Source organism: Eleutherodactylus coqui, chromosome 9, assembly GCF_035609145.1.
Source record: "Eleutherodactylus coqui strain aEleCoq1 chromosome 9, aEleCoq1.hap1, whole genome shotgun sequence".
Taxonomy (NCBI): Eukaryota; Metazoa; Chordata; class Amphibia; order Anura; family Eleutherodactylidae; genus Eleutherodactylus; species Eleutherodactylus coqui.
In genome coordinates this window covers 100169466-100195252 of record NC_089845.1, presented here as the reverse complement: position 1 = coordinate 100195252, position 25787 = coordinate 100169466, and the positions used below count along the sequence as shown (strand labels likewise).

The window sequence follows — 25787 nt, the reverse complement described above, 5'->3', positions numbered from 1 at the left end:
CCTCTAACTGAATGATGGTCGTTCAGTCGCTGCATCCATTTACACTGAACGATTATCTTCACATTCTCGTTGGATCGTGGGAATCCGAAGGATAATCATTCTGTGTAAAAGCACCTTATGCCCAGAGCAGGAAATCACGAGCCTCGTAAATTCCCCCCATTATCTTCTAGGGTTACCCTATTACCTGAGAGCAGCAGTTGCCCGATCATTTAAAGGTTGTTCCAGAAAAATAACTTATCGCCTATTCACAGGATAGGGAAAAGGTATTTGATCGGTGGGGATCCAACTGCTGGGACCCCCACTACTCCTGAGAACAGAGGGTCCTGAATGAATAAACTTTCATCTCTCCTGGACTGCCGGAGAGAGCAGAACACTTGTACACTGCTATCTCTGACAGTCCCATTGAACTGAAGAGCTGTTGTGATAGTGGGGGTACCAGCGGTCAGACTCCCACCCATCCGATACCTATACCCTGCATACAGGGCAGTTCTTTACATGGAACAACCCCATTAGGTGTGAAATCTTTTAGAACTGGGGAGAAGGAGAACTCCTGAAATATGCACCATACAGGAGGTATAGACAGTAGATCCTAATCATTTACCTGAGTTGATGTAGACCCTTTAAAATATGAGCCCCAACAAGAGTCAATGGTGGTCAGTAGTTATCATAACGCTACTGACTATCCATTGCAAGACTAAAGCTGGTATTCCTCTGCGACCCATACCTATGAGAATAGAAGAACTGTGTAGCCAGCGCATCATATAATGGGTTTCTACAGGTGGAGCAGCTGCACACAAGCTGAAGACCAGCATGCACAATGCCAAGTGTCGTCTAAAGTGGTGTAAAGCACGTTACTGGACTCGAGATCTGTAAAAAAAATAAAATAAAAAAAAAGTGTTCACTAGTGATAAATTACGTATCATCTAGGGGTCTCATGGATGAATCTGGGTTTGGTGGATGGTCAGATATGGTCTGCGGCTGACTTTCAGGGCACGCGCCATTTGCAGAAAGGGGTTAATGCTGCAGCATACACAGGCATTAAACACAATTGTCACCTCCATCTTTGTGTTAACAGGTTAGGGGAAGACCCTTTCCTCTTCCACCATGTCTGCGCCCCTGCACACACAGCAAGCTACATACAGATATGGGGTGCTGGTGAGAAGGAACTAATCACCAGGATCTCCATCCAACACCTATGGGATGAATGGACCGGCAAGAACAAGTCAGACCTGCTCCAACATCAGTGCCTGAGCCCCATTGCAAAACCTGTAACAGGGCCCCCAACTATACTTTATTCATAATACTAAGCTCCCTATACGGAGATGAGAGGCCTTATGGACCCCCTAAAGCTCCTGGGCCCAGGAGCAACCACATCTTCCGCATCCCTATAGTCACGCCCCTGCCTGAGCCCACAAATGTGGCACAGAGTCCCACAGACACTTCAAAATCTTGTGGAAAGTTTCCCAGAAGACACGTAAAAGAGGGAGAACTCTATATTAACCCCCGTTGCTGTGGAATGGGATGTCAAATAAGCTCCTAGGAGGTGTGATGCTCAGGGGGGGGGTCACATATTTTTTCCTATAGGTTAGATTTACATGTAGAGAAAATACTGTGGATTTTCCATCCAGATTTGTGGACAGAATTCATATACAGCAAAACGGATGAGATTTTAGCAAATCTCATGCACTGCATTTCACCCTTTGTGATGTGTAGGGTGAAATCGGGGACAAAATTCTGGATTTTTCTATCTGGTGTGTGTGGCTGTATCTGAGAGAGATTTCAGTATCACGCCTTTTATGTCGCTGGCAGCTGAACTTCGGTTGGAGGTTTGCGGACATTTCTCAAGACGAATACTCAAATATAACACAAAAGAAAACCACATGAGACGAACTGAATAAATAATCCACCTTTATTATCAATATAAAACAAAATGAGTACATGACCAGAAGGCATGAGGCGCACGGACGTACCTTCCCTGGACCTCTCTGCAATTTACTTATTGCCTGATCAGTGCTCCCAAGGTTGGGTTATGTACAAGGCACAAGTTCTGCAGATGACGTGCGTCACCCCCGGAATGGACTCAAAGATGTCATTTCTAGGAAGGGGTAAAGGCACTTAAAGAGAAGGAAGGATCTGCCCTTTGTATGAGACAAGACTTGGGCCCCTGGATGATGGGGCCAACAGCAGCCAAGTTTCTTCAGAGGAGTCTTCCTCAGTGTTTGTCACTTGTCAGAAACCGAAGAGCTATGTAGCGGCAGGTTCTGCAGTGCTGATTTACTGATCGTTCCATAGGCCTGTGTGTAACTGTGCAGCGAAGCTTTAGGGTCACCGGTTGCTCTCACGTTGGCCGCCCCCTGAAACATCTTCTTACTGAACTTTTGAACAGGTCTCACATCGCGGGTCTGCACAACTGGAGTGCGCTGGTTCTGGAGGGAAAGGAATATGCAGGTCAACTCACTGGTAAAAGTCAGTCACTGCCAGTGTCATCAATCCTCTTCACCAGTATAGAGAGAACCTGCCAGTGTCATCAGTCCTCTTCACCAGCATAGAGAGGACCTGCCAGTGTTACCAGTTCTCAGAAGTATAGAGATGGCCTGCCAATATTACTAGTCATCCTAACAAGTATAGAGAGGGTATAAGTCACCACCAGTATCACCAGTCCTCTTCACCAGTACAGAGGACCTTAGTCACTATCAGTGTCACCAGTCCTCCTCATCAGTGTAGAGAGGACATCAGTCATAACCAGTCCTTATCAATATAAAAAGGATCTCAGTTACTACCAGTATCACCAATCCTCCTGCCCAGTATAGTCAGGACCTGCCAGTGTGACCAGTGCTCCTCACCAGTAAATAGAGGACATCAGTTACTACTAGTATCACCATTTCTCGTCACCAGCATATAGAGGACCTTAGGTCACTACCAGTATCACCAGTCCTCCTCCCCAGTATAGTCAGGACCTACCAGTGTCAGCAGTCCTCCTCACTAGTATAGAGATGACATCAGTTACTACCAGTCCTCATCAGTATAAAGAGGACCTCAGTTACTACCAGTATCATCAGTCGTCCTTCCCCAGTATAGTCAGAACTTGCCAGTGTCACCAGTCCTCCTCACCAGTACAGAGAAAACCTTCCAGTATCGTCCACCTCACTGATCATTTTCCTATAAGGATCTTGGCGTTTCTAGTTTTACTTACCAGTCTGGCGCTGACCGCTGCTACGCTCACTGTTGCGGGCACGGTGTCTTTCCGAGTGAGAGGGTTGTTAGGGACAGCTGCCCTCGCCTGCTGGGTTAGTGAGAAGGAGCGCGTCCGTGTAACAGGGGCAGTTTTACCTCGTGGCTCCAAACTTTTATTGACCTTGTGGAGAAATCAGGACATCCTTATATTTTCTGCTTTTTGCACTGAACATTATAGAGGTTTATAGGACATTTTTACAAAACTATTGCATATGCTGAAGCCCCAAAGAAGACTATATTGCTTATCTGAATTAGGGGTATTCTCTGCTGAGACACCCCTGTGAAGTACATAATTCACATATATTATACTTTCGCAGAGTTTGGTCATCGCCTGGGGCGCTGGGGCTTTATATGGTCTGACCACTGCCTATTTTCTTTATGTGCTCTCCGACTGTACCCATTCGGAACCCCCCATTGACATTCTCCACATTTGGATGTCTGGATGACTAGGGCTGACAAACTTGCTGTAATGCCTACCGGAGACTGGGCACGTACCGGACTGTCCTTATACAGGGAGTCCGGACACGTCAGGGTGAGTTCTAAGTTTATTTCTCACCACCACATATCTTCCAATAAATTTTGGAGAACACCGTATGGTCTTCTCCTCCACTCTATCCCTAGAGCCCTGCCCTAGTTGATTGTTGATTTATAAAGGAGCGATATGCTTATATAACTAATGTCACTGAGGGTTATACACTGAACGATCACTGCATTAGGAGCAGCTGGTGCGTGACATCTTGTGATCAGTAACACAGTACCACATGATTGCCATGTCACAATCCATTCTCAGATAATGTGCTGACCCCTTTTCTATTTTTGTAAAATTTACCGTAAAATAATAATCAATGCATGTTCAAAAGATTAACTATAACGTTTTGCATATTATTAAATAAATGCTAAATTGCTCTTAGTGAGAAGTGGGGTTAGGGGAGGGAGTAGGAAGGGTTCAAGGGTGAAAACGGAAAGGTTAGATTTTTTAGGAAGGAATCCTAATACGGGGAACACCTTGATAAATCAATACATATAATATAAGGCTGATTTAGAAAACGATTTTCGCTCACAAAATCGGTCAAAGCCTTCTTTTGAGCAATAATCGTTGTGTCTACCTGCACTGACATTGTGCAGTTTTCGTTAAGGAATCGTTGACCGTTCTCTTTCAGCATGCTGAAAGAGAATGATCAGCCTTATCAGGAATTCACAGCGGGATACAGCTGATACTATTGTATCAGCTGTATCCCGCTTCCTGAACACAGGCGGGGTATGAAGAACACAGTGGCCCCGCTTGTCTTCTGTATACCCCGCTCGGAGCGCAAAGTGATCGCTCAATGTTTGAGCAATCACCTTATGCTGTAAAGGCACACAACGATTATTGCTCAAAAGACAGCTTTTGTGCAATAATCATTGTGACTAAATCAGGCTTAACACAGGACTGGACGTATACGAACTTAGATGGTTTAACAAAGTATAAGTAAGCATTTTTCTATTACGTCTAAAAGATTATACAGGATCAGATCAGTTCACACCATGGATCCCAGGTAACTCTTAATTTTTCATGGGTTCTATAGGCCCAAATTGTTAGTTCCTCAAGTCTCCTAATTTCATTTACTTGAACCACCCATTGGTTATATGTAGGTGCTTCTGTCTGCTTCCACATGGTAGGGATCAAGGAGTTTGCAGCAGAGATTAAGTAGGATCAGAGATTAGATTTTGAGGGTCTATAATTTGAAGAGGGTTTAGATAATATCATATATTCTGGGGAGAGTCTGAAGGTATCATTTAATAGGTTACATATGGTTTTTTCGATCTGTTCCCAGAACGGACGTATGATTGGATAGTGCCACAAAATATGTATTAAAGTACCTATTTGACTGCTGCATCGCGAACATAGATTGGAATCAGCTAATTTGTAAGCATAAAGCCATTCTGGTGATTCATACCATCTGGTCAAAAGTTTATAATCGTTTTCTTGCAATCTTATACATTTAGAAAATCCGTGTATTTCCCAAACTGCATTTAACATCCCTATCTGACAGTTGAACATTTAGTTCCTTTTCCCCCAGGAGGAATTATGCTGGTTTGGTGGGGTCTTGTGTTTGATAAATTTCCTTTTTAGTAGCGCAATTCTTTTACTAGTATGACACTGTGAAGTGATAAGTTTTCCAATTGGGAAAAAGGGTGAGTTGATGGATATGCTTTAATAAATTTGTCTACTATTCTGGAGAGATGCATTGACTGCAAGGGTTGAAGGGAGGGGCATGATGTTTGGGAAAGTAACCATTCTGTTAATTGTGTGTTCCCCTTCTGATGCTGCATCCAAATATCAGATACCAAGAGATCCTCTAGGACTAGGAGGTCAAAGTGGAAATTTCATCAAGGTTCTGAGAAGGGAGAGTTAGCAAAGCATGCCCTCCTTTCATGTTTTTTTGGTTTTCCTCATCGCCTAGTTCGCTTTTATTTAGGCTACCGGTATATAGACCCACAAAATATTCCTGGAAAGTTTTTGCTATTTGTGAGGTTTCTGTTAATTTTTCCCCCAAAATTTTTTTAATACCATGGATATACGTTTTCCTTTTTGTTTATTTTAATTAAAGAGGACAGAAGGCGCCCACCTTTATTTCCATGGGAGTAGAGTTGATGTTTATAATAGAATACTGATTTAGCGAGTCTAGTATTCAGAATGTCTTGCAGTTTTTCTCTCAGCACAGGGAGATTGTTCTGGGCTTTTTTTCTGTTTCGCTATCTGTTCTAGTCTCGATATTTGGGCTAATATTTCTACAATCTCCTTTTGTCTTTTCTTTTTGTGTGAGGATCCTATAACTGAGTAAATCTTGGACATAGGCTTATGTGTTTCCCATGCCATGGGATGTTTGTCAGCTGATTGTGAGTTCTCTTTGAAGAAAAGTTTTAAATGTGTTGATAGGGTTTTGTGGGCTTTTTGCTTATCCAAGAGTGATTTGTTAAGCCTCCAACTTCTGTACGGAAGTGCGGTTAAATTTAGTGTGACTTATTGGTGCATGGTCTGATACGGTTATGTTCCCTATGTTTGTGCGCCTGACTTGCGAAACCAGGGAGAAAGAGAGTAAGATGTAATCTAATATTTGGTATGTATTATGTACGAGAGAGTAGAAGGAGAAATCCTTAGCTGATGGGTTAAATGTACTCCAAGCATCTATTACATGTAGTTCTTCTAGGAGTTTATGTAATCTTTTTCTTCCGCGTTGCGGAGACCTGGGATTTGCCCGACGATGAATCTAAAGGCCCATTTAGACACAACGATTATTGCTCAAAATTTGCTCAAAAGCCATCTTTTGAGCGATAATTGGTGTGTCTAAATGTGCCCATCTTTCAGTTTTCTGCCGAACAATTCAGTTCTGCCTGAAATCCGTTGTTCAACAGAAGGGCTGATAAGACGGACCGCACGCTGTGCTCTGCCGGGGACTGCTGATAACAGCCGATTGCTTTGTCTCAGCTGTCAGCCTCGACGGCAGAACAAAGCAGAAGTATTCAGGGAACAGCGGGTTGTGTGTTCCCTGAGTACAGCTCTCAGCGGCTTACAGGCTACAATTTGGTACTAATAGGCATTAGTACCAAGTACTAGTTTATGCAAAATCATCGCTTAAAAGCCATTTTTGAGTGATCCTCTTTGCAGTGTAAATGCACCTTCATATGGGATTTAAAGTTAGGTTGAGGTCTGATCCTATTATTCTACCTTCCGTGAATAATGCTAATTTATTCAGGGATTCTATGAACCATGGGATCTGTTTTTTATTTGGGACATATAGGTTCGCTAATGTAATCGTTTCTGTCGCAAGCTTGCCTTTTAAAAAAAGTATTCACCTTTCTGCATCATTAAATTGGCTATCTATGGTGAATGGGACTGAGTGGTTTATTGCGATGGCTACTCCCCTTGCCGTCTTAAAGCTGGTTTACACGGGCCGTTGATGGCTCAAATGACAGTTTGAATGACAGCTTTGAGCGATCATTTTGCATAAACTATTAAGTAGCTACTCAGCTACTTAGGAGCAATTAAGTGTACAAATGAAGCCTTTAGCTGAATGCAGTTAATAGCCCTGGGGCTATTATCTGTGTTCAGATCCTTTGTTCTCCAGGGAGAAACAATGCTATGAGCACTCCCTGTGGAGAACTGCTGATAAGAGTGAAGGACGATTTTTAGGTTGGACTGAATTTAAGGATCAGCTAGCAGTGCTCGAAAAGCACACAATGGGCGCACATTTAGACACACTGATAATCGCTTAAACGATCACAGATTAGCGATTTTTAGCGATAATTGGCTGGTGTAAATGGGCCTTTAGATGGGTGATTGTTAATGAACCATTTAGATAAGATCCCGAAATTCCCAATTCCCTTATTTCCTTTAAAATGGGTCTCTTGTAGAAAAGCGATTGAGGTTTTCGGCTTTTTTTAAGAGCCGGAATACTTTATTTCTTTTCTGTGGAGAGTTTAGTCCTTTAGTGTTCAGTGACATGATAGTGAGGGTGTCTGTCATATGTGCATAGTACAAAATCTATATTTGTGAGTATAAAGGTGTTGCAGTAGGAGGTGTTTGAAGATATTTCTCCTTTGGCGTTTTCTTTGGGAAAAGGAAGGGGGGGGGGGAATAGTGGTGAATGTGTGTACCTCACTTAGCTGGACCTGGGGATGACCAGTCTGTGGTGAGGAAATATTTTAATTAAATTGTCTAGGAAGTAGATCTAAACTAGTCAACTAGCCACACTGTGCTACTACAATTAATAAAGCAGGAAGAATTCTCACATAAGCCGTACTCCTGTCCATGATAATCATTTGTTTGAGAAAGCCAAGATAACCGGAGGGCTCTTTGAGGGCTTGTGAGTATACCTGCAGGCAGGAACGGGGGAGCATTCAAGTGATTAAGGAGGGACAAAATGAACTTTGTTTGGTGAACTTTTTTGTGCTACTACTATAAAATTGCGTAGTTAGAAAAAAAAATTCTCTTCTCATGGTTTCTACCTTGTTTCTATGTGTTAAGGGCAGTATCCTTCCATATGTGTTAACAAAGGTAAAGATTTCTCAGGCCCACCCATGGAAGCTAAAGGAGCTCCCCCCGGGCTGGTCCAATGCATCCCCAGCACAAAGTCGCGGGAGGGACAGGAGGGGGCAGAAGCAGGGGAGGCATGTTTCAAGCGTCTTAGTGGAATACCTCATAGTCAGGACGGATCGGTCTCATTTAAGAGAACATGATTTTTCCTCTACAATAAGTATTCAACCATAATAGAAAAGTGAAATTTAAAAACAAGGTAGGTTATCAGCAAACATTTACTTCAGTTAGAGAATTAAAGGTAGTCAAATTGTCCAGTCAATCTCTTTATACTATTTTGATTCTTATATACTCTTTAAGGATAAGGTGGAGGAATATTCTTCACAGGTTTTCCTTTTGAGAAATCCAGCCTTGTTCGCGAATCCCTATTCCTAGGAGATTTTGAACACGTGTCACTTCTTTCAAAGCGAATATATTTAGCTGGAATCGGAAGGTCTTCTGGGTTTCTTAGAGGCATCAATGAGGGTATCTGAACTGGAGCAATATCTAAACTGTCCCAAGCTCGTTCTAGATCTTCCAGGGTAGGAATTGTGATACGTTTGCTGTCTTTCTGTATTGCTAATCCAAATGGGAACAGCCATGAATACTTCAGATTTTTAGCCCTCTGGAAGGAGCTTTAGCTGCCTCCTTTTGGCTAGAGTCAAGGAAGCTAGGTCTTGGAAGATTTGTATAGCTCTCACTTTATATTTCATATTTTCTTATATATTCTATATCTGGAAGCCGATAGAATTGCTTGCGTATCAATAAGTCCGCAGACCACTTCTCGCGGAGGACTACCCACTCTTGGTTTAGGGCATATTGCTCTATGGATTCTTTCAATGATGATTGACTCTGATCTCTCTACTCCCATGAGGTCTTTGAATATTTCAATCGCTATGGTTCTGAGAGCATTTGGCGGCCAGGATGCAAGTAATCCCTTTATCTTGATGTGGCGGCGGCGACTTCTATTTTCCTGGTCCTCAAATCAGGACCAAAGCCATATCGATGTGTTCCCTTTGTTTTGTGACATAGTGGGTCAGTTCATAAGTATGGTAAAACTTATACTGACCTCATTACACAAAGTCCTCTACTCGGTTACCTATTTGTTGGATTTCAGTTTTTAGAACTGTAAATTGCTTGGTTTTAGGGTCTTTCATGGAGAGACTCAGTACTCTTTAATGTACTTCTGTGAGGAGGAGGGGGGGGGGGGGCAAGCTATGTGCAGCTTCAAAGTTCTCTTTTAAGACCTCCTATGGAGATCTTGATGGCAGATCTATTGTTGTGTTTTATCTCCACTCCAAAGTCCAGCTTAAGGCCCATTTAGACGCAAAGATGATCGCTCAAAAGATGGCTCTTGAGCGATCATTCTGCATAAACTACTACTTGGTAATAATGCCTATTAGTACCAATTAGTAGCGTGTGAGCCACCGGGAGCTGTATTCAGGGAACAGATGACCCGCTGTTCTCTGAATAAATTCCCTTTGTTCTGCCATGGGGCTGACAGCTGAGACAATGTAATCTGCTCTCCCCGGGCAGAACACAGCGTGCAGTCCTTCTTATCAGCATTTCTGCCGAAAGATGGATTTCATGTCGAACTGAAAATCATCATTCGGCAGAGAAGTGAAAGATAAGAACATTTACACCCAACGATTATTGCTCAAAAGATGGCTTTTGAGCGAATTTTGAGTGATAATCGTTGTGTCTAAATGAGCCTTTATAGCTCCTGGTTCACTCCCCTCTGGCTCCCCTGCTGCGTGAGACTGTTTCTGTAGCACTGTGATTTTGTAATTAATAGTGCGTCACACGTACTGCTGCTCACACTGCCTCAGATATTTCTCTTGAGAGCAGGAGATCGCAGGTCTGCTGACACCTCTAATGTGCTCTTCACCTTTTTCTCTGAGGTTAGTGTCTCTGGAGGTTTCAGAGGTTGCTTCCCGATGTGTTTTTACAACGCAATCTCCCAGCTTCCTTTAATCTTGAGTTTCCGACTTTCTGCTGTGCTTGGCTCAAAATGCTGTGAGTGTACTGTGCGACCTGGAGAGGTATTTAACCCCCTTTTCCAATGCTCTATAGCACGAGGGGTCGTTTGTCCTGTGTTCAGTGGGGTTTAGAGCCCATTTTTGTAACAAATATGTGGGTTTTACCTCTTTCCTGTACAGGAGAAGACACCATTTGGCAATCATTGGTAAACATGGTGACTTGAGTGATTGTAACCGTGGGTGGATTGTTGGTGCCCAGAGTTGCGGTGCCAGTATTTCTGAAACAGTCGCACTTTATGACTATTCCTGAACCGCGGTAGGTTGACTGGTTGAACCATGGACAGACATCCAACAGAAGATCACACAATGTGGTTGTTCTTAGAGGCGGGCATCGGATGGCACATCTGGTATCTTAGCAACGACGTGCTACGGTGGACCAACTGACCCAGCAGTACAACAGCGGTGAAGTTAGACAAATTTCCACAAGGATCATGCAGTGTACCTTGCATTGACTGTGGTTCAAGCTGAAGACCAACAAGGGAGCCCCTGATGACCCTGAGTCATTGCCAAAAACACCTTGAATGAGCTTAGGACAGACATCAAGGATCCTGGACACATGGCAGAAGCTCATCTGGAGTGACGAGTCCTGTCTCCTGCTGAACCATACAGATGCCCAAGTCCACATCTGGCAATACCATGAGATTCAATAGGCCAGTAATGGCGGTGTCATGGTCTGTAGAGCGTTTTCCTGGCATGGCCTAGGAACACGCACCAACCAATGGAACTGCTGCAGTGGGCATTGGGAGTGTTGAGTATGGAGGATGTTCGCCATTTTGTGGAACCTGTTCCCTGATGTCTGAAAGCAGTGATCACCCAAAAAGGTGGAGCAACCCATTACGGAGTAGGTGTTCCTAATGCAGTGATCGTTCAGTGTAGTTAATAATGACATAAAAAGGATCATAATGTTGAAGTTGATAGCCGGGGTCTTTTTTTTTTTTTTTCAATCTCTAACTATTTTCAGTCCCACTAGAAGAATCAACCCTGTCACCATTTATAGTTGCACCATAGGACCCAAATCGGCCCCTATAATTACCTGATCAGTTTTATACTTCTGTTACTGTGTATTACACTGACACGCAGCCTATTAAGCCCCATTTACACGCAAAGAGGATTGCTCAAAATTCGTCAGAAACTGACAGTTTTGAGCAATTATTTTGCATTAGCTACTATTGGGCTAATTAGTCCGTTAGTAGCTAACCAGCTTCATTTGCATGCATTTAGAGAACAGCAGCTGGTCTGTTCTCTAAATACATCTGCTTTGTTCTGCTGCAGGCTGCTGACTGCATACAATGCTATCAGCGCTGCCCGCTGAGAACACAACATGCCATCCCTGTTATCGCAATGAAGAATTTTATGCTGACTTAAAGTCAGTGATGAACGAAGAGTGCACGGCAAGTGCACAATGGGCACACATTTTATCATTTTTGAGCGATACTTGTTGCGTGTAAATGGGGCTTTAGGCTCATGTCCATGGTAGACCTGAAGGCCATTGTTATAGAAGAAATAATCATCTATTTACTGATGGCCATTGTTATCCCTCTGATAACAGCCCCCTCCATCTGTAAAACCACTTAAGATTTGCAGACACTACAGTATACTGGCTAGTATTTGGGCAGTACCAGATAGTGACTGGCTGGCATTTGGGCACTGCCATACAAAGCTGGATGGCATTTGTGCACTATTGAATACTGCCTGCCAATTGGGCACTACCATAATACTAGCTAGAATTTGAGTACTATTGTATACTGGAGGGTAATTGGGAACTACCGTATAATATAACTGGCTGGAATTTGGACACAACTGTACATACGCTGATTTTTTGGGCACTACTGCATTCGGATTGGCTGGTATTTGGAAACTACCGGATATTGTTTGGCATTTGGGCACTAATGTATCCTGACTGGTATTTGTTTTTAGCAGTATGTGCCTAGAGCTTCTCTTTCATTCTGCTCAGATGTTAAGGCCCCTTTTTTGCCCTCGATAAAGTGATCATTTTGCCTGGGGATGAGGAGCCACATAATTAGAGATTGGGGACTAAACAACATGACTGATGACACAATAGCCTTGGTGGTCTTGCTTACCCCCTGTGTATTGGAGGTCACGGTAGGTTCTTGTGTTTGCTGACTTCCTGATCTTTTTTGCTGGGCAGCTCCTCGCCAGTGGCTGGAACCCGCTGAAAGCCAAACAAATACATTTTTCTGTTACTTGAGCTGAGAACGACTGCAGTAATGATAATAATAATGGCGCACGTAGAAGAGATGGAGATCAGACATACACTGGATGACACTGTGGGTTATCGGGTTGTACACAGGAGACTTAGGTTTCGGGCCTGATGGCAGGGTGTTCTGTGCACAGCTGTCCATTATTGGGGCGGATTCACTGGTGCCAGTTTTCCCAGCAGCCCTTGGAATGTGGTTGGTGCTGGAGGTTGCATTGTCCTTCTTGTCCTTTGCCTGTGGACAGCCTGCGTCCGGTGGTTTTTTGGCTACAGGTTCAGCACTTTCTTTCAGGGTTTCCCTTTTCTGCCTCCGATTGTTTATCTTCCTTTCAAGAATCATCTACAGGACAAAAAGTAAAGACCCCCTCAGGTCATCAAAGGACATGATGCACAATGATCTACACCGACCGCGTTCCTCTAGGCTGAAAGAAAGTGATGACAAAGCCTGTGGACAAACCATTGTGGGATCTGGATGTACCTGAGGGTGTTTTCCCACTTGTCACACAGTCACAGTGACCAAGAGAGCTCCAGACACATTTATAAACTCCAGGGTTGGACTGCTCCTCACAAGCTCCACTCCTGAGTTCCTGCCCCTTAGAGGCCATTAATATATGAAGTTCTTATAATCACCTCGTACAACTTATTCCTATACTCCGCCACAGACAGCTGAATGTCATCATCCAGAGGAAGGATGACATCATAATCCAACGCCGGCTCCCGAGCTGCTGAGTGAAACCTGAAAGGCACACGAAGGAATCATTTACTAAACATTCAGGGTTAATGCAGCTCTGACTTGAGGAGGGTCCTAGGATGAGGACAGCTGCAGAACAGCCAGCATGAGGTGGGTCCCTGGACAGGGTATGCCTGCAGTACAGATAGAAGCAGACATGTGGAGGGTCCCAGGACAGGGACAGCTGCAGTACAGATTATGGCCAGTATGAGGGTCCCAGGACAGGGTATAGATAATAGCCATGGATGGTCACAGGACAGGGGCAGCTGCAGTACAGATTATGACTGACAGGAGGAGGGTCCCAGGAGGGGGACGGCTGCAGTACAGATAATGGTAGACATGAGGAGGGACCCACAACTGGGGATATCTGTAGTACAGATTATGGTTCATGTAAGGGGCGTCCCAGGACAAGGGCCAGCTGCAGTACAGATAAACAGTGGTAGAACTTTACGGTATGATGTAAACTTTTACGATCCAGCCACAACCACACACTTTCTGACATAAGGTTCCTCAGTACTGGAAGCGGGTAGCAGTTACAATCCACAGCAAGATGCAGGCAACATGGACTTTAGATAAACTTTTGCACATATGGATGCTCCGACACAGACATAGTACACACATGTGCACATAAGAGGGGTTCCAGGGACACAGCACCCACAAGGGGGTTCTAGGGGACACTGACACAGCACCCACCATAGCATATAAAGGGGTTTACACACACCTGCGCACATACGGGTGCTCCAGTGCCTCTTCTGCCGTTAGTCTCTTGTCTGGGTTAAAGACCAGAAGCCTACTGAGCATGTCAATGGCATCTGGTGGGCAGCTCGGAGGCAGCAGCTCCAGCAGAGGAGTCTTCGGACTACAAATAGGATACAGAGAAGACATGAGAAAAGTGGTCCGTGGACTTAGTGTAGTATCTAGACAGTCAAAGTATTATGGTTTAGAATAATCCACACTGCAGACAACACAAAAGTATGTAACTAGGAGATGGTACAATGCCTGCACAGCACCAGCTATGGGGAGTCTACCTTCCCAAAAAGTCAATGTCAGACCGTCTAAGAGGCCTTATAACATAACTGAGGATATAACATGGAACCCTGGATCTACTGTCTGTAGATGGGTGTCTTTTCCTTCTGGAGAAGTCTCTGTCTTTGACTTATATTCCCAGTCATGTTAACAGGCCTGTTAAAAGGTCGGATATTGATTTATAAGGAAGCTACCTTCCAATAGGTGGCGCTGTAGCCGCATTGTGCCATCTTCCATTAGCAAACCCCATTTCTCAGAGAAGCACTGCATGGCCTACAAGTCTCTTCACGCCATCAAAGTGGTCTCCACAAGCAGAACCATTACCCCTTCTGACCCATAACACATAAGATCATGGATTACATGCTGGGCGCCATCTTTCTTCACTTAGCCTAAAACCGTGTGATTCTGTATAATGCTCAGAGCCTGGACATGATGCAGAGGAGACAGAAGCCGCTTCCATCACTCCCTGCTGACTGGGCCACTCACCGAGCGTTCATCCGGCTGATCACAGACGCTCCATATTCTGACTTTATAGCCAAGATGTCTGCAAGAAAAGATGAGAGGAAGAGATCTGTTACAGCAAGAAAGGGTTGAGGTGTCTGTGATATGGGCAGCAGACCAACCTTCCTGTGACTACTGATATGGGCATCACACTTACCCCCCTGTGACTGGTGACACAGGCAGCACACCTACTCTATGACTGGTGATACGGGCAGCACACCTGTCTTCCTGTGACTGGTGATATGGGCAGCACATTTACTCTGTGACTACTGATATGGGCAGCACACTTACCGCCCTGTGACTGGTGACACTGGCACCACACCTACCCCCACTGTGACTGATGACGTGGGTAGCACATCTACTCCCTGTGACCAGTGACATGGGCAATAGAACTAATCTCCTACAATTGGTAACATGAGCAGCACACCTAACCCCTGTGACTAGTGATATGGGCGGCACACCTACCTTCCCGTAATGAACGATATGGGCGGCACACCTACCTTCCCGTAATGAACGATATGGGTAGCACACCTACCTTCCTGTGTTGGTGCTGGGATGACGCTCATGATGCGCTCTATCTGGTTGATGGTGGAGGTTCCCGGGAAGAGCGGTTTGCCCAGCAGCATCTCTGCTAGAATACAGCCGACACTCCACATATCTACACCCTTCGTATACCTGCGGCACAGTATAGTGGGTGGTCAGCTGCAGGACACAGGGCAACTTATGGGTTAAGAAATGTAATATGCAGCTCGTCAGACTTCTATTCCCACACATACCTATGAGACCCCAGTAATATCTCTGGAGCTCGGTACCAACGTGTTGCCACGTACTCCGTAAGGGCTGGATTTCCAGAATCCTCTTGAATCTGATACAAGGAGCGTGCCAGGCCAAAGTCACACAGCTTCAGGAGACAGTCTGCATCCAGCAAGATATTAGAGGGCTGCGAGTACACAATGAGACATCTATTACGTTGATGCACGTGTGACACCCACCCTGACGCCACCTCCCACCACCCTATAGAATGAGATGCAGGGCACAAGCAAAACGTAATCTATGGAGAAGCAGAGTACATTTGACATCTACCCTGCTGCGGTCACCCAACACCCTACAAAATGAAATGTAGGGCCCATGCGATGCCCATCCTGATGCACTAACAGTCACCCTAAAAGATCACAGACTGCACTGCCACCACCGAACCGAAGCTGCAGGCTGGGTGAGTGGAATGCCTGTAAGGGCGCTGGCTGGTGACAGGTCAAAAGGGAGCTCGCTATTACTAGGGGGGGCAGGAATGTGTGGCACTAATTACTGCTGGGGCCAATATAGGGGATACTTCTACAACTGAGGCCACCTATATAAGGGATACTTACTAGGCCCACTAAGGGGGACCCTATTACTACAGGGGTCACTATTATTATGGGGGCCACTATGGGGGTCATTATTAGGGCTTGTTCATAAGGCAACTAGCGCATTTCAGTTGAACAAATACTCAGTGTATCTGTAAATCACTTGTGCCCATGTTCTTCAGCCGCTCTGGCATGTTTTTGTGTGCACAACTACACTGCATACCATATTTGCGCAAACAAAAAAAGGTCGGTTGAGATGGTGCACAAATCTGCAGTGAATATGCAGGTTTCCTGCACATTTGCGCCAGCCCAGTCACTTCAATGGCCTATTACAGTATGTAATACGCACCAAAATAGGTCACGTGTATTTTTTCACATGATCACACATTACGTGAAAAAAATACTCTCATGTGAACTAACCCATTTGATTCAGTGGGTTCTATTCACTGCGTGTTGCACACGTAATACGATGCGCAAATACGCTCGTTTGACCAAGCTCCTACTATACAATCTTACAATTACAATCGGCCCTTTGAAGGCTACAATAGGGCTGATTTGGTGCTTGTTAAAAATTACTTTGACACCCCTGGCCTACAGAATGAGAAGAAGAGCATATGTGAACCCTACACAGATGCCCTCACATATCACCTAATAGAATGAAACGCAGGGCACATAACCCCCTACCCTGATGAACTCACTCATCTGTGATGCCCACCCCCATGCGTTCATCCATCACCCTGCAGACCATCATCCTCACCTTCTGGTCTCTGTGGATGACGTTCCCAGAATGCAGAAACTTAGTGGCGGTCAGCAGCTGGTAGAGGATGTAGCGCATGTGGATGTCCTTCAGAAGATTCCCCTTCTTAATCACAGCATGAAGGTCGGTCTCTGTGGAAAAGGCCATACCATCATGAGGTCAGAGCCTCGTCATGCCTCATTACATGAGGTCTGCACCTTATATATAGCCATACACGATTATATCTGACTGGGCCTCATCATACCTCACACCTCATTACTTATTCTGGTAATATATATGGGGTGGGGAAGGGGCACACATCAGGACATTACCCATATATTCAAACACCAGGTAGATATCCTTGTCATTCTGCGCTCGGATGACGTTCAGCAGCTTGATAATACTCGGATGCTCCCCGAACTCCTACAGAAAAAAGAACAGGTCACATGACAGGGGCGTCTGTAAGGTTGTCACGTCCTACATCATTACATGTCTATGTGTAACCGGCAGCCCACCCAGACAAGTACTCCTCAGTATTCTGTCTGATCGGGGCTGATGAATCCCTCAGCCAGACCATGAACAAAGACTGGGCCTAGGGGCGGTGAGTATGGGCGCAATAACGAACAGCTCTGAAGGCCTTTGTTAATGCAGGGGTCACCTGCCAAACGGCATACTGAAGTCGTCCAGCATAAGGACATACCGTGCGACACCTGAAGGCGAAGAGGCCTTAAGCAGGGGTCTGCTCCGAGGTCTGATTCATCTAGGGGTCAAGTTAAGGGTCTGATTCATCTAGTGGTCCCATTGATCTAGGTTCTGACCCATGGTGTGATTTATCTAGGGCTCTGGCCTGGGGTCTAGTACATCTAGGAGTCTTGCCTGGGAACTGGTTCACCCAGGGGGTCTGGTCTGAGGTCAGGTTTATCTAGAGGTCCAATTAATCTAGGGTTCTGGCCCAGAGTCTGATTCATCTAGGGGTCCAGTACATCTAGGGGCCTGGTCAGGAAATTAGTTCATACAGGGGTCCAGTCTGGAGTCAGGTTCATCAACTCGTCTGATTCATCTAGAGGTCCAGTACATCTAGGGGCCTGGCTTGGAACTTAGTTCATCCACAGATCCGGTCTGGGATCAGGTTCATATAGGAGCCCAATTCATCTAGGGTTATAACCCAGGGTCTGATTCTTCTACGGGTCCAGCACATCTAGAGGCCTGGCCCGGAAATTAGTTCATCTAGAGCTCCAGCCGAGAGTCCAATTCATCTAGGTGTCAGGTCCAGGGTTTCACCTATCTCCAGAACGGGGTCCTGAAGCCTGACTTACCTCCACATTTACTGGTGGCTGGAATTACAGAAACAGCCTAACTGGCCCTCTGACGCTGTATTTCTAACTCTCACAGAAGTGAATCAGAAATGTCGTAGGACGACCAGTTCGCCTGTTTCTATAATCCCAGGCACAAATGGCAGCGGAGTAAAGATAACTTTCCATCATGGTTGACAATGGGAGTGCTGCTATAAAAATGTCACAAAAATAAAAACAATATAAATATAATTGACATGACCACGTCCATAATGTTCCAAACTAGAATAATATCACATTCTTTATCCCAAACTGTGAATGCTGAAGGGAAAAAGCACCCAAACTTATTTTTATCACCCCGCCTCCACAACAAACGTAATAAAAAGATATTAAAAAGTTGTATGGTGAGAAAAAAAAAACAAAAAAAACAGAACACCACAACCTGAACCGCAGAAAACTCTCCCAGCATAAGTAAAAGATTTTGGTGCTCAGGATACGGCAACACAACACAAATTTGTAAGAGTAGTAAAACGGAACAAAACCAGATAAATGTGGCATCACCACAATCATGCAGAATAAATGGAACATGTAATTTACACCGCATGCTGAAGGCTAAAGAAAATACTAAAGCCAAACATAAGTCATAAAAAACGCACTATTGCGTTTGTTTTTGTTTCACTACAAAAATAATATTTTAAGTTCTTCGATACATTAAATAATGGCATTAAAAAATGCAACTTATGTCACAAAAAAAGAGCTCTTATGCGGTCTAGGGAAAATTTTTTTTTAAAAGTTATCGCTCTTGGAAAGCGGGGGAAGTTTCGGCAAGTCTTCGGCAAAACGGTCTGTGAATGGGAAGGGGTTAAAGGGGAGCAACGTCTGACACTGGTCTAGTGGTCACATGACAAGCAGCAATAGTCACATTACTCACCTGAAGAAACATGATTTCTCGGAAGGTTCGCTGTAATGAGAGGGGAAGGCAACAGGTGAGCGCAGTCCGTACACACAGGCCCCCAGGCGCACACACAGCCCCCCACCCCTTACCTGAGCATCCGTCCGGTTTCTAAATGCATCAAAGATTTTCTTCACAGCCACAATTTCTCCAGTTTTGCGGTCAATTGCCTTCCAGACAATGCCGTATGCCTGCAGTAAAAAGGTTGATAATCAGTCTATGGCGAAGTTCATCACCAGGTAAAGCTGACCCCATGGCTGCAGTCAGCCCCCTCCCCGCTACATGTGGATGCCGTATACAACGAGCAGTTCCCCAGGACATACTATATGTAGTGAACAGAGCTGCCATTACTCCAGAGTCTACGTGAGTGGCACGCCAGGACTCACCCCCTTCCCGAGACGCTTCTTGATGTCGTACTTCTGAGTGATGTGCTCCTCCACCTCTGGGCCGCTCATGGTGTCACGTCCACCATCACCTTCAGCTCTGACAAAATGGCACCCAACTCCTGCAACACGCAACAGTATAAGGACAGTCCATGCTCCCCATGCCACCGATGCACTCTGGGTCACCATGAACCATTTAAAAATGGCGGAGGAGCAGCGTACCTACATGATAGCCACTTGGCCAACACAAGATGCTGAAGAATCATTGGTAATGAAAAGGTTAAAAAAGGGTCTCCCTCTCTCTTTGTGTTATTAGTATATTGGGGGGTCTCTCTCTTTGCGTGATCAGTATATGGGGGGGGGGGTCTCCCTCTTTTTGTGTGATCAGTATATGGGGGGGGGTCACTCTTTGTCTGATCAGTAAATGGGTGGGGGGGGTCTCCCTCTCTCTTTGTGTGATCAGTATATCGGGGGGGGGGGGGCAGAGCCAGTGTACGGTGGTCTTTCCACCTGTGATAAGAATATGGGGGGGGGGGGAGAAACCGCTCCACCTGTGATAAGTGTATGGGGGAGGGGTTCTCTCTACCTGTGATAAGTATATGGGAAAGGGGGGGGGATCTCTCAACCTGTGATAAATATATGGGGGGGGGGGGTGTCTCTCCACCAGTGATAAATATATAGGTGGGAGGGTCTCCACCAGTGATAAATATATAGGGGGGGGGGGGAGGGGTGCGGAAGTCTCTCCGCCTATGTTAAATATATGGTGGGGAGGACTCACCACCTGTGATAAATATATGGGTGTGTGCGTGTGGTGGGGGTCTCTCCACGTGTGATAAATATATAGGGGGGGGGGGTTGACTCGCCTCCTGTAATATGTATAGGCCATACAGCACAAGACGACCAAGGGCAGAACCAGTATATGGGGGTCTTTCCACTTGCAATAAGTATATGGGGGGGGGGGGGGAATCTCTCCACCTGTGATAAGCACATGGGAGGGGCGGTCTCTCTACCTGTAATACGTATATGGGGGGATGGGGAGGTCTCTCCACCTGTGATAAATATATAGCGGGGGTCTCTCCACCTGTGATAAATATATAGGGGGTGGGGTCTCTCCACCTGTGATAAATATATAGGGGGGGGGGGCACTCTCTCCATCTGTAATATGTATATGGGGAGGGGAAGGTGTCTTTGCACCTGTAATGTGTATATGGGGGGGGGGCGGAGTCTCTCCACCTGCGCTACGTATATGGGGAGGGTATCTCCATCTGTAATAAGTATATGGGTGGGGGGTGCCTCTCCACCTGTGATAAGTATAGGGTTGGAGGGGGGTGGTTCTCTGCACCTGTGATAAGGGTCTCTCTCTCTTTGTGTGGTCACTGCATAGGGGCCTTTCTTTTGGGCTAAGTATATGGGGAGGGGGCTTTCTTTCTTTGTATGATCAGTACATAGGGGTCCTTCTCTCTTTGTGTGATCAGCATATGAGGGGGTCTCTCTGTGTGATCAGTATATGGGAGGGGGTCTCTCTGTGTGATCAGTATATGGGGGGTCTCTCTTTGTGTGATTAGTATATGGGGGGGGGGTGTCTCTCCTTGTGTGATCAGTATATGGGAGGGGGCCTCTCCTTGTGTGATCAGTATATGGGAGGGGGCCTCTCCTTGTGTGATCAGTATATGGGAGGGGGCCTCTCCTTGTGTGATCAGTATATGGGAGGGGGCCTCTCCTTGTGTGATCAGTATATGGGAGGGGGCCTCTCCTTGTGTGATCAGTATATGGGAGGGGGCCTCTCCTTGTGTGATCAGTATATGGGAGGGGGCCTCTCCTTGTGTGATCAGTATATGGGAGGGGGCCTCTCCTTGTGTGATCAGTATATGGGAGGGGGCCTCTCCTTGTGTGATCAGTATATGGGAGGGGGCCTCTCCTTGTGTGATCAGTATATGGGAGGGGGCCTCTCCTTGTGTGATCAGTATATGGGAGGGGGGGGGGTCTCTCCTTGTGTGATCAGTATATGGGGGGGGGTCTCTCCTTGTGTGATCAGTATATGGGGGGGGGGTCTCTCCTTGTGTGATCAGTATATGGGAGGGGGTCTCTCCTTGTGTGATCAGTATATGGGGGGGGGGGGGTCTCTCCTTGTGTGATCAGTATATGGGGGGGGGGTCTCTCCTTGTGTGATCAGTATATGGGGGGGGGGTCTCTCCTTGTGTGATCAGTATATGGGGGGGGGGTCTCTCCTTGTGTGATCAGTATATGGGGGGGGGGGTCTCTCCTTGTGTGATCAGTATATGGGGGGGGTCTCTCCTTGTGTGATCAGTATATGGGAGGGGGTCTCTCCTTGTGTGATCAGTATATGGGGGGGGTCTCTCCTTGTGTGATCAGTATATGGGGGGGGGTCTCTCCTTGTGTGATCAGTATATGGGGGGGGGGTCTCTCCTTGTGTGATCAGTATATGGGAGGGGGTCTCTCCTTGTGTGATCAGTATATGGGAGGGGGTCTCTCCTTGTGTGATCAGTATATGGGGGGGGGGGGTCTCTCCTTGTGTGATCAGTATATGGGGGGGGGGGGTCTCTCCTTGTGTGATCAGTATATGGGGGGGTCTCTCCTTGTGTGATCAGTATATGGGGTGGGTCTCCTTGTGTGATCAGTATATGGGGGGGGGGGTCTCTCCTTGTGTGATCAGTATATGGGGGGGGGGGGACTCTCCTTGTGTGATCAGTATATGGGGGGGGGGTCTCTCCTTGTGTGATCAGTATATGGGGGGGGGGGGGGTCTCCTTGTGTGATCAGTATATGGGGGAGGGTCTCTCGTGTGATCAGTATATGGGGGGGGGTCTCTCGTGTGATCAGTATATGGGGGGGGGGTCTCTCGTGTGATCAGTATATGGGGGGGGGGGTCTCTCCTTGTGTGATCAGTATATGGGGGGGGTCTCTCCTTGTGTGATCAGTATATGGGGGGGGTCTCTCCTTGTGTGATCAGTATATGGGGGGGGTCTCTCCTTGTGTGATCAGTATATGGGGGGGGGGGTCTCTCCTTGTGTGATCAGTATATGGGAGGGGGTCTCTCCTTGTGTGATCAGAATATGGGGGGGGGGGTCTCTCCTTGTGTGATCAGTATATGGGGGGGGGGTCTCTCCTTGTGTGATCAGTATATGGGGGGGGGGGGGTCTCATTGTGTGATCAGTATATGGGGGGGGGTCTCTCATTGTGTGATCAGTATATGGGGGGGGGTCTCTCATTGTGTGATCAGTATATGGGGGGGGGTCTCTCATTGTGTGATCAGTATATGGGGGGGTCTCATTGTGTGATCAGTATATGGGGGGGGGGGTCTCATTGTGTGATCAGTATATAGGGGGTGGGGTCTCTCGTGTGATCAGTATATAGGGGGGGTATCTCCTTGTGTGATCAGTATATAGGGGGGGGGGTATCTCCTTGTGTGATCAGTATATAGGGGGGTCTCTCCTTGTGTGATCAGTATATGGGGGGGGTCTCCTTGTGTGATCAGTATACGGGGGGGGGGGGGTCTCTCTCTGTGTGATCGGTATATTGGGGGGGGCTCGCTCTTTTTGCGTGATCAGTATATGGGGGGGGGGTCTCCCTCTCTCTTTGTGTGATCAGTATATCAGGGGGTCTCTCTTTGTGTGATCAGTATATGGGGGGGGAGTGTCACTCTTTGTCTGATCAGTATATAGGGGGGGGGGGGAGTCTCCCTCTCTCTTTGTCTGATCAGTATATGGGGGGGGTCACTCTCTTTGTCTGATCAGTATATGGGGGGGTATCCCTCTCTTTGTGTGATCAGTATATGGGGGGGGAGGGGGGCACTCTCTTTGACTAATCAGTATATGGGGGGGGGGATCTTTCTTTGTCTGATCAGTATATGGGGGGGGGCGTTCTCTTTGTGTGATCAGTATATGGAGGGTGGGGGGGGGTCTCTCTCTTTGTGTGATCAGTATATGGGGGTCTCCCTCTGGGCTCACTATAGCTCAGGTCTCTGTACATTCCTGCAGGAGTCACTGATAACGCTGCCGTTCCGGTACAGAACATACGAAAGAGGACGTTAAATATCAGACATCACACAGTTCAGGCCGTTACCTGGGATCAGTGTCCGGTGCGGGGGCCGCGGAGGATGCTGGGACGGTCACGGAAGGAAAGATGTTGTCCGCGGTTGTCATAGTAACCAGCAGGCGCTGCTCAGGTACGCGCGTGCGCACAGAGCGCTGCTTCAGAATCTTCAATGAGACGAAGCCAGCGTCGGCGACGTCAGGGAGACTCTGTGGGCGGATGATCACGTGAGCATTCCTGCCCTCTAATATGCGCTATATGGAGATGGGGCGGGGGCAGCTTTATAGCATGTTAGAGGAGGGGTTTATCGTCGTCTGAGAGGAGGAACCTGCACTGATGTAAATCTGAAGGTGGAGCTTCCACATATATAATTGTAGGGAGGAGCTTAGTACTTCAATGGGGTGGTCTAGTATGGGGTCTCTGGAGGTGACTGTAGGGGGTAGTTTTCTACGGGGGCTCTAGATGTGATAAGGTGGTCTACCATGGTGTCACTGGAGGGGATTGTAGGGGGGTTTCCTGCTAGGTCTCTGGAGGTGATTGTAGGGCGGTCTCCTGCTGGGTCTCTGGAGGCAAGTAGGGTCTCTGGAGGCGATTGGGGGCTCTCCTGCAGGGTCTCTGGAGGTGATTAAAGGGGTTGTCCCGAGGCAGCAAGTGGGTCTGTACACTTCTGCATGGCCATAATAATGCACTTTGTAATGTACATTGTGCATTAATTATGAGCCATGCAGAAGTTATAAAAAGTTTTATACTTACCTGTTCCGTTGCTGGCGTCCTCGTCTCCATGGTGCCGACTAATTTTCGCCCTCCGATGGCCAAATTAGCCGCGCTTGCGCAGTCCGGGTCTTCTGCAGTCTTCTATGGGGCTCCGTGTAGCTCCGTGTAGCTCCGCCCCGTCACGTGCCGATTCCAGCCAATCAGGAGGCTGGAATCGGCAGTGGACCGCACAGAAGAGCTGCGGTCCACGGAGGAAGAGGCCATCTTCAGCGGTGAGTAGAGAAGTCACCGGAGCGCGGGGATTCAGGTAAGCGCTCCGGTGAGCTTTCTTTACCTCCCTGCATCGGGGTTGTCTCGCGCCGAACGGGGGGGGGGTTGAAAAAAAAAAAAACCCGTTTCGGCGCGGGACAACCCCTTTAAGGAGAGGCCTCCTGATGTGAGGGTCTCTGGAGCCAAGTGGGGTGGGGTTTCTGCTGGGTCTCTGGAGGTGATTGTAGGCGGTCTCTAGAGATGATTGTAGGGGTCTCGAGGTGATTTTAGAGGGGTCTCCTGCTGGGTTTCTGAAGGTGATTCTAAGGGGGTCAACAGGTAATTGTAGAGGGGTCTTCTGCAGTTTCTCTAGAGGGGATGGTAGAGGGGTTTACTGCTGGGCCTCTGCAGGGGATTGTAGAGGGGCCTCTGCAGGGGATTGTAGAGGGGCCTCTGCAGGGGATTGTAGAGGGGCCTCTGCAGGGGATTGTAGAGGGGCCTCTGCAGGGGATTGTAGAGGGGCCTCTGCAGGGGATTGTAGAGGGGCCTCTGCAGGGGATTGTAGAGGGGCCTCTGCAGGGGATTGTAGAGGGGCCTCTGCAGGGGATTGTAGAGGGGCCTCTGCAGGGGATTGTAGAGGGGCCTCTGCAGGGGATTGTAGAGGGGCCTCTGCAGGGGATTGTAGAGGGGCCTCTGCAGGGGATTGTAGAGGGGCCTCTGCAGGGGATTGTAGAGGGGCCTCTGCAGGGGATTGTAGAGGGGCCTCTGCAGGGGATTGTAGAGGGGCCTCTGCAGGGGATTGTAGAGGGGCCTCTGCAGGGGATTGTAGAGGGGCCTCTGCAGGGGATTGTAGAGGGGCCTCTGCAGGGGATTGTAGAGGGGCCTCTGCAGGGGATTGTAGAGGGGCCTCTGCAGGGGATTGTAGAGGGGCCTCTGCAGGGGATTGTAGAGGGGCCTCTGCAGGGGATTGTAGAGGGGCCTCTGCAGGGGATTGTAGAGGGGTCTCTGCAGGGGATTGTAGAGGGGTCTCTGCAGGGGATTGTAGAGGGGTCTCTGCAGGGGATTGTAGAGGGGTCTCTGGAGGCAAGTGGAGGGGGGGGGTTCTGGAGGGGATTGCAGAGGGGTCTCCTGCTGGGTCTCTGGAGGGGATTGTTTGGGGAGGGGGGGGGGGGGGGGGAGTCTCCATCATGGTCTCTGGAGCCAAGTGGGGTAGGGTTTCTGCTGGGTCTCTGGAGGTCATTGTAGAGGGGGGGGGGGGCTCT

General features: G+C 47.3%; 1 protein-coding gene across 1 annotated transcript; it reads right to left on the bottom strand.

The window, feature by feature from the left end:
* Nucleotides 1–1891: 1891 nt before the first annotated feature.
* Nucleotides 1892–23687, bottom strand: MAPK15 (mitogen-activated protein kinase 15). Its single transcript, XM_066578121.1, is given in 16 exon segments — nt 1892–2426; nt 3194–3355; nt 12411–12502; nt 12605–12887; nt 13178–13283; nt 13999–14136; nt 14790–14847; nt 15340–15479; nt 15581–15744; nt 16905–17035; nt 17216–17306; nt 19107–19136; nt 19220–19318; nt 19514–19618; nt 19620–19632; nt 23593–23687. Coding segments are annotated over 16 exon segments (1896 nt in total). The 5' UTR covers nt 23673–23687; the 3' UTR covers nt 1892–2222.
* Nucleotides 23688–25787: the final 2100 nt, after the last annotated feature.